This window comes from Balaenoptera acutorostrata, chromosome 7, assembly GCF_949987535.1.
Source record: "Balaenoptera acutorostrata chromosome 7, mBalAcu1.1, whole genome shotgun sequence".
Classification (NCBI taxonomy): Eukaryota; Metazoa; Chordata; class Mammalia; order Artiodactyla; family Balaenopteridae; genus Balaenoptera; species Balaenoptera acutorostrata.
In genome coordinates this window covers 79,645,590-79,655,677 of record NC_080070.1, presented here as the reverse complement: position 1 = coordinate 79,655,677, position 10,088 = coordinate 79,645,590, and the positions used below count along the sequence as shown (strand labels likewise).

Genomic DNA, 10,088 nt, shown 5'->3' with positions numbered 1-10,088 from the left:
AAAAGAATATGAAAAAGAATGTATATATGTATAACTGAGTCGCTTTGCTGTACAGTGGTAATTAACACAACACTGTAATTCAACTATACTTCAATAAAAAATAAATTAAAAAACATATAACAATAAATCCAGCCTGGATTATATTCCACTTTTTAAAGTCATAAAATATAATTTTAAAATTTTTTTTATGTAGGAAGGGGCCCATGAAGACAAATGTCCCTATGCCCAGAACCGGTAGGATGCATCCTGGAAAGAAGCTGAGTGCCCGAGGGGAGTGAGGTAGAGAGAAATTCAAATAGTTGGGAGATTACTGGGAAAGAGCACAGAAGTCCTTAAGGCCATATTTACACTTGAGCTTTTACCCTGAGAGAGATGAGAAACAATTAGAGAATTCTGAACATAAATTAACATTTTAAAAGGATCGTTATTGCTGTGCTGTAGAGAGTAGATGGTAAAGGCAAGTGGATTATTGAAGATACTGGCAAAATCAAAGTGAAATCATTCTCTAGCAGAGGTGACATGAAGTAGTCAATTATTGAATGCATTTATTAGTGTCCAACATCCAGAAATAGCAAGACTAAAACTACCAGATCACTAAAATAGTAATTAGCAAGAGTTTATTGTGTACATATAACAGTTTGTGAACTGGGAGCTCTCAAACCAACATGGGAATGAGGCTCAGAGGTATTGCTATAGGAGTGCTTATACAGTGAAAAAGTAGAGGCTGCTTATTCTGTACAATGATGGGTTATAGCATTAGAGCTTCCCTAGTGATAGCGGATTGTTTAAAAGTGGACACCACTTGCCAATTTGGGGGAACAGCTTAAGTTTCATTTATGATTCTCAGAGGCATTTGCAAGAAGTCACCGAAGTTTTGTTTGTTTTGTAAAATAAGCTAAATTAAGTTTTGCTTATGTGGCCTAACTGATTTTGTCTGTTTAGGGAATTTTCAAGTCTGGTCTCTATTTTGTACTTAACTTTAAGTTAGAATTAAAAGGATTTGCTAATTGTTTGAGACTGGAGGCATAAGAGAATGAGCGTGTAGACGAATGTACTTAATTCTCCCCACCAAAAGGAAACTGGGGTCAGCTACTATCTGCCTGCTTTTAACTTCTCCAGTAAAAGGCCATAGCTTCACTCCAAAGATTTTTATTGTTAGCATCAGCTGCTTCTTCTATATTCAGACAAGTAAATGCAGAAATATAAACAGAAAATGTGATAATGACTGAATAGTGACAATGACGGCAGCGTAGAAATTTTGGTGTTTTCTTTTCTCCAATCAGGAGACCTTTTGCATGTTAGGATCATTTACTCTTTAGTTACCCATGATGGTGTTAGAAGCAATTGCGGTGAATATCAGATGTTGTCAACATTAATGTCTATGCCAATGATTTTCAAACAGATAAACAGTGCCGTCACTGCAGAGGGAATGAGATTGCTGAGATGAGAAGTGCATGATGGGCATATCCCAGAGGGAGTAGCTAGGAGACAAGGTGGTGATGGGGGAAAAGGAGGGGGGTGTCATGTGGAACAGACCAGTAGGATGCCTGGTAGTATCTGAACATTTTACTGAGGATGGGTTGGCTCCATTAAAGTAATGACCCACTATCAGCATTTTTAATTAGGTTTTATAGTGATTCTTTGCTCTATTTCATTCTCTTGCCCTCTTGTGGGGAAAAAAAAAAGTATATGGTATTCAAGTCAGATTTCCAAGGGGAAGAAAAAGAAAAGGAAACTCTCTAAAATGGAGATTGAAGTCATAACTATGACTTCATTAACAGAATACTCAACGAACTGAACCACAAACAATATTCAGTTTTCTGTAGACTAGAACACAAACTTCTGAAACTTAAAGTTTGCTTGAGAGTTGTGTGAGAGTTGTGGGAAATGGGAATTTTTGCCAAGAGATTATGAATTTACATTGTTTTCTGGTTAATAATGGAAAGCCAAGTGGAAAAAAAATCCTCCAAGGGCTGACCCTCTTAAGCCTAACCCAATCAGCAGGTCAAGAAACTTCTATCATCTTCCTGTAAATTGATCTGTTCTAATTATAGCTCAAAGGAATTATCAGGGAAACTCCTGGAAACAGTAATTAGTCAAAAAAGATTGAGATGCCCCATCAAACATTTTAGTTTTAAGAAGATATGTTTCATATTTGCAGCCTCCTTTGAACAAGGAGCCCCAGGTGCCAGTGATATAATGAGGGCACTTTATAATACTGGGGCATGTGGTCTCCAAATGAGACAGACTCTAGCCTCTCTGCCTTTTACACACATCATTTTGCCAGTTGCTGGAGTTTGCTTTAGTTTCTGGCTTCTCTGTTGACCTGATTAGCTTAACTGAGTATTTAAATTTTATTTATTCATTACTTGCTTCTGCCAATTTCCCAAAAGGATTTCAGGTGAGCTTAACTGGAAGGTCCTTCACAGAACCCTGGGCGTTGTTCCTGTTTGTAATTCACAAATCATTAACACCTCTGTGCAGGATGGCCTTATCAGGCCTCTCGAGTTTTGCAGTTGATACATGGTATTTGTATTATTTATCCTGGGATGTTCTCTCTGAATATCTATTTGCAGTTTTGATGATTCATTTGGATTCTTGGATTTACATGTTCCGCGTATCGACATTTATTTGTTTGAATGCTCTCACTTATCTGCTACCAGTGGGCGTGGCGCGGGGGGAGGCGGAGTCAGCAGAGGCGGAGTCAGCGCAGGCGGTGGAGCTGGGAGGTGGGGAGACTGGGGGTGGGCGGGGGGGAAGCACGAGAGTGAGTGAGTGAGTGCGTGGCTGTGTTTACCCGCACGAGACAGCGAGACGCCGGGGCCTTCCTCAGACGAGCAGGGTCTCGGCGCCTGCCAGCAGCTTCTCCCGGTCTTTGGACGCAGCGACGGCTCGGTTGTGAGGGTGCGGGGAAGCGAGTGTCCGGCCCCACACTTGGAGGACACGGACCTGGACCCCGAGCTGATGCAGAAGTTCACCTGCCTGGCACCACTGACGAGGACGTGCTCATCTGCGGGTTCCACCAGTTGCTTGGCTTCCAGCTCAACCCGGCCGGCTATGCCTTTTCCTGCCCATGACCAGCTGGAACCTACAAGCAGCAATTGGCGACTGTTATGACTTCGAGAGGCCAAACATCAGTGTGCCCTCTATGTCCTTTGTTGAAGATGTCACCATAGGAGAAGGGGAGCCGATACCTTCTGATACTCAGTTTATGAAAACATGGCGGATGCAGAATTCTGGGGCGGAGGCCTGGCCTCCAGGGGTTTGTTTTAAATACGTCAGAGGAGACCAGTTTGGACTTGTGCACGTGGTGATGGTGAGACCGCTAGAGCCCCAAGAGATTGCAGATGTCAGCGTCCAGGTGTGCAGCCCGGGCAGAGCAGGAATGTATCAGGACAGTGGATACTGTCCACTGCGCATATCCTGTCCGCGGATATGCGCGGCCACAGGACTCTACCATGGAGATGTCGTCGGGGTCCTTCTCGGTGTGGAGGTGGGTGGACTTTTAGGAGTAACGCAGCAGCTGTCATCTTTTGAAACGGAGTGGGACACACAGCCACATCGCAAGGCAGAAGGAAACTTCAACCCCTTTGCCTCTCCCCAAAAGAACCGACAATCAGGTGAAACAATTTAAAAGACCCTGGGGATTCCGGTTCGACTCAATCAGCAAAAACACATGGGCTCCTGTTCCTGACCGCCCCAAGCAAGATGGGAGTAGACCCTCACAGAACTCTGTGAATCTGTCCCCCAGCCAGCCGTCACGCAAACAGCTTGTCGGTAAGGTAGGTGCCCTCGGAAAAGAGGAGAAAGGGCAGGTGGTGGGCCTTGGGATTTGTGATACCCCTTCATGGCAAACCTAGAAGCCTAGAATGTTCTTTAGGACTGCTTAGCTCTCCTGCCAATGCAACAGCACAAATACCTCCCCCCTCCCCCCACGTCCATGTCCTGTAGATATTATTCCATCCACGTTTGTAATTTACTACTGTCTCTCTGCTCTGGTTTGGGTGTTGAAGGAACCAACTTCTCTACCTTTAGCATTAACAACAACAAAAAAAAGTCAAAATATCACCATTCTTCCAGTGTAAATGCATACTAAGTGTAGAGCAGCAACAGAGCTTTGGAATTCGTTCCTACTGTGTTTTTTTTGGTCTTGGGTGGGGTGTTTGTTTTTCCTGAGGAAAAAGACAAGCTCAATTATTTATCCTAAATGTTGTTGAGCTTCCAGTTTATTTACCTTGTTTGTGTGAGTTTCCAGTTTATTTACCTTGTTTGTGTGTCTTGTTGATATTTTTCCAGTCTCTTATGGTCCATCGACCTCCTCACTCACAACCCGGAGTGGCCCAAGTGATATATATATTTTTTTTTTCCAAGTGATATTTTGACTTTTCCCGTGTGAGGAATAAGTGAGAGAATTGTTGAGTTAATCATCATTTTAAATATTCTGATTGTTCCAAGACAGACTTCTATGTGTTTGATTTCTTGATCTGTTTCTTTCCATGCTTGCTGATTAAACAGAACCTTTCATGCTCTGCTAAGGTGATGATGGTTCCTGGTTGTTGGTTTTGGTTGGTTGAATAAAGCCCTGATGCTGAGAGCTAAAAACAAAACAAAAAAAAGTTCTTAAAGTGTATAATCTCTCTGGCCAAAATTATTTAGTACTTGAAATACCAGTTTATCTTATTTGATTGGAAATGCTTTTGGAGAAAGCAGAAAGAAAAAGAGAAGTTTAGACCTTAGCACTCAAGGTAGCATCTGACAAAAGTTACCAACTCTACTGAGCTTTCCTTCTGTGAATTTAGACAGGTAAAAGCTGCTGAAACTCTATTTGTATTCTGTCGTGTAGATAGTTGTTCTCAAACTTTAACGTAGTTTAGAATTTCTTGCACTGCTTGTTAAAACACAGATTGCTGGTCTCTACACCCAGTGTTTTTGATTCAGTATCAGGTTTGGGTTTGGGAATTTGTTTTTCTAACAAGTTCCCAGGTGAAGGTGATATTGCTGGCTTGAGAACTGCTGATGTTGTAGGTTATGCCAAAGTTTAAGACAATAATTTTGCTCTTAGAAATTGTCTCTTTGTTGCAAAAAAAGGCATGAAGCCTAAATTTTGATCTCAGTATATTACTCCATGCAAGCTCTTTCCAAGGTACGTCTATTATTGGTGGCTGAAATTGTTTAACATTTAAATTCTAAATAGAAAGCTGTTTACTTCTAAGACATGTATTGATCCTATGTACAGAGAGAAAAAAGGCTTATTAGGACAGAATTCTGTTTATTTCATTGTGCCTGCTGTAAGAAATAGAATCATTGATTTACTGACTTTTTATGAATAAGCAGTACCAGTTGAGAGTAGGTAAATTTAAAATATGGTGTAAAAAATAATATAAAACCGAATGTTTTAACTCCACACACCCAGAGGTAATAATTTCACATTTTAGCATTTAATATTGCAGATTGTGTATGTGTATATTTTATATATATTTATATATAATATTATATATAACATTTACATATTATTTTAATTCTGATTTATTTTACTTAATATTACATAGTAATTACTTGTAATTACATTTTCTTACCAAAATATTCTTAAATAATTTTTAAATAGTTACAGAGTAATCAATCATAATATATCAAAATCCCATCTCTAAACATTAGAGTTCGGCTCTTAATATTTACCTTGTAATGAGAATTTTATCACTCTTAATTACATACTTGTTGCCTACACCTGTGAAAATATCCACCTAATGCCTCATCTCTGTCTAACCAAAACCATTTAATCCAGATCCGTCCACAGCCTATAAAACTCTGTGACTTAAAACATGTTTTTTCTGGTATGATCCTCTTATCACATGTGAGGTTTTAAATTCTTTCTCTAGTTAGAGTCTCTCCTACTTAAAGTAAGATCTCTATGCACACAGAGCCATGGCAGTCCTTGAGTAAGTTTGTCATATTCCCACCTGTCAATAAGCATTCAGCACATTTCTGCTCACTTGCTCTATGACAACCTGGATATCATGTGTCTTTGGGAAAACATAGTCCCACTTAAATTTCTTCCTTCTAAATCTCCTGTTTAAGGACAGCTATGGTACCTATTACCATAAGGCCAGGGATTTTTGACAACAGATCATGGCAGAGTCTTGTCAGAAACAACTCATTTAGCAAAACTTCTGGCATGTGGCATTTATTCAGCCAGAAGATTTTATACTCATGAGAAATGAGAACATTTCCGTACTTACAATTTGATTTTTTTTTGCTTCATCTCATTTAACTCTTGGTAAAATCCTTGTGTGTCTCATCTGTACAAACAAAACATTATTTATAGCAAATCTCTTCCAGCTCAAAACTCAACATTACCACCAGCTCCCTCTTTTAATATCCACCAAATTAGATGGTGATATTCTCTGTTATCTGTCCCAGTCTCACTATAACGGCGACATTTCTTCTGGTGATTCTTGTCCTTAAGGACTTGAAATTGCCTTAAAAACTAACCTGAGAGCATCAGGATTTATCTCCCACCTTGATTCCCATCTAAAGTCTATGAAAAACAGTCCCTGAACGGTGCTTGACACATAGTAGAACAACCAATATTTGTTGAATGAGTAATTCGTTAACACTATTAAAATTTAGCAGATGTTTTACTTTTTTTTTTTTTTTAACAGAAATTAACTTTCAGTTAACAGGGGGTCTGCTTGGTTTTCATGCTGTTGTTTACTTATATTGATGTAGTAATTTACAAATCATTTGCTTCCAAAAAGAGTTTGAAGTACAGTATATAAAATATCTGTATAAGTCCATTAAACAGTAAAAGCATAATGGATGATTAAAGAGTATATTATGTTCCTCTCAAATTTATTTAAAATCAAAAATAAGCTTAATTTGTCTTCCACATGCAAAATCCATAATGAATGGTGGGTGTCAGTGGTTAGAAAAAGGAGGTTGACTTTAAATAAAAAATACCACTTAGTGATGATGATTATAACACATTTTAAATATGAGTCACTGTGTGCTTATGTTTAATATTTTAATAGCATTTATAGAATAAAAATTATGAAAAATTTAGATATATAGACATTTCTGGGTTTAGAATAGTAACAATTCTTATGTCATTAAATATGTACTGTTCTTGGCAATGGGCATGAAAATATTGCCTAGGCACATGAAGTTATACCATTTTGAGAGTATAATATTCATTTCAGCATGCCAGTCTTAAATGCAGGGATTAAAATAATTTTTCTTTTTCAGAGTAATACATTTATAATTCAACTGGCTTGCATCCACTTATGTTCCCCAGTACATGCAAAAGTGTTCAAATATTAGATCTGAAATAACTTGACTTTCTATTTAAATTTTGGTGAGTTATGACAGCAGGAGATTAAAAAGGAGCAAATACCTTGGGCAAGTGCCACTGCTCTGTTGGAGTTTTGTTTTAATGGAAGTTCATTTTTTTCTACTGGAAGACTATGTGAGATTTAGAGTTTAAATATGAACCGTATAATTCATGAGTTAGCTCATGAAGTAATTTGCTTTAACTGTGAGTCTCAGTTGTGTATTTCTTTTTTTTTTCTTTTTTTAATGACATTTATTGTTCTCTTTCTAACTCTGCAAGCAATACATGTTCATTGCAGACAATTAGAAATACATAAAAACATGAAGTAAAATTAATAATCACCCATAATCCCCATCCCCCAGAGATAACCATCATTAGCATTTTAATGCATTTCTTCCCGGTATCTACATATATTTTTTTATACTGTATATCTTAATTTTATTTTTTTTAACATCTTTATTGGAGTATAATTGCTTTATAGTGGTGTGTTAGTTTCTGCTTTATAACAAAGTGAATCAGCTATACATAGACATATATCCCCATATCTCCTCCTTCTTGCGTCTCCCTCCCACCCTCCCTATCCCACCCCTCTAGGTGGTCACAGAGCACCGAGCTGATCTCCCTGTGCTATGTGGCTGCTTCCCACTAGCTATCTATTTTACATTTGGTAGTGTATATATATATGTCCATGCCACTCTCTAACTTCATCCCTGCTTACCCTTTCCCCTCCCCATGTCCTCAAGTCCATTCTCTACGTCTGCATCTTTATTCCTGTCCTGCCCCTAGGTTCTTCAGAACCATTTTTTTTTTTTTTTTAGATTCCATATATATGTGTTAGTATACAGTATTTGTGACTTACTTCACTCTGTATGACAGACTCTAGGTCCATCCACCTTACTACAAATAACTCAATTTCGTTTCTTTTTATGGCTAATTGAAATATAATTGACATACAACACTTTGTTAGTTCCAAGTACACAACAGCATGATTCAGTATTTCTGTACACTATAAAATGATCACCATGATATGCCTAGTTCTCATCTGTCACCATACAAAGATACTACAGTTGTATATTTCTAAATGTGTAGAAAATAAATGCCTACTTCATGGACTGTTGTAAAGATTAAATAAAATGTTACATGAAATGATTTTTCTAAATGCATAAAAGATTAATTGTCATAGTACTTTCCCCAAATTTTATTTGTCATCTTGTCTAGTATTTCCAAGGATGGGAATGGTACTAAAACTATTCCTAAAAAATTCAAAATATTTACAAACAAGCAGAGAAAATTAATGCAGAAATCTTGAAGAGGTAAAACAGCATAGAATTTTTGAGGAACACCTGTAAATTGGTAAAGCTAGAGGGAAGAGACAATGAAAAGAAGTAGTCTGAATGCAACTAGAAAGTTAGATACCTTCCACTCATACCCACTGATGACTAAATGTTTCCTACCCAGACACTGCTTTTACTGACCCCAGAAACTATGCTAATTTCCCCCCTACTCCTGGACTGCCATTGGGCCATCTCTCTGCCTGTGAACATGGTATTGGCTGCACCAGAATCCGTTCATTACCTAACTTTTCATTGAATCTCCACAGACAGAATTAGCCTCTCCTAATCAACACATTCTGTATGTTTTATTTTTAGAGACCCATATCTATGGTCACCTTTTAGATGTAAACTTGTCTAGTACAAGAACTTAATTCCTAATCATCCTAATATTTTCAAAGCATCGATCAGATTGCAAGTAGCAGATACAAGAGCTATTTATTAAGCTGACTCCTAAATTTTGTAAAGTACATTTATTTAGCAAATTTTATTACTTTATATTTATTATATTTATTATGTTATTTAGCAAATTTTATTGCTGTATCATCCAGAGGCACATACAATTACTACTGTCATATAAAATCAGTGGGAGTGGAGGGGGATTTTGCAAGGTATATTTGCTAATGTTCAGTACATACAGGAATTTCGCAAACTAAATTCACATTATGAATATTCACATTAGGTACAGAGCATAAGATCTAACTTGTGGACTGGGGTTACAATATTGTGGAGGAGCATTAGTAAGCTTACTTGCTTGCAGAAAAATATCACCTCCTTAACCTAACTTTTATCAGAAATAATGCTGACATTTTAGTCTTGATACCTTTTTTTAAAAAAAATTATTTATTTATTTATTTATTTGACTGTGTTGGGTTTTCGTTTCTGTGCGAGGGCTTTCTCTAGTTGCGGCAAGTGGGGGCCACTCTTCATCGCGGTGCGCGGGCCTCTCACTGTCGTGGCCTCTCTTGTTGCAGAGCACAGGCTCCAGACGCGCAGGCTCAGTAGTTGTGGCTCACGGGCCCAGTTGCTCTGCGGCATGTGGGATCTTCCCAGACCAGGGCTCGAACCCGTGTCCCCTGCATTGGCAGGCAGATTCTCAACCACTGCACCACCAGGGAAGCCCAGTCTTGATACTTTTGACTCCTCTCTTTCAGTGGGTTTTGAACTCAGAGAATGGATAATGCATTGTATATATTGAAGTTAGCAAGGATAACTTCAGTCAATATAGTGGCAAGAAAAGAACAATTATGTTTCTTTTGCTTTAGATTTATACGTTTGCCTTTAAAAAAATTTTTGTTTTATACTGGAGTATAGTAGAGTGTATATTTTTTTTTATTAGAAGGATATTTATTTTTTCTTTTCCATTATAGTTTATTACAAGATATTTAATATAGTTCCCTGTGCTATACAGTAGGACCTTGTTTTTTTTA

The 10,088-nt window shown here is 37.9% G+C and overlaps 1 protein-coding gene across 1 annotated transcript; it reads left to right on the top strand.

Annotated features, from left to right (window-relative positions):
- The first annotated feature begins 1,238 nt into the window (after window positions 1-1,238).
- LOC103011198 (inflammation and lipid regulator with UBA-like and NBR1-like domains) lies at window positions 1,239-3,860 on the top strand. Its single transcript, XM_057549656.1, is given in 5 exon segments — window positions 1,239-1,249; window positions 2,811-2,980; window positions 2,983-3,060; window positions 3,063-3,624; window positions 3,626-3,860. Coding segments are annotated over 5 exon segments (1,056 nt in total).
- Window positions 3,861-10,088: the final 6,228 nt, after the last annotated feature.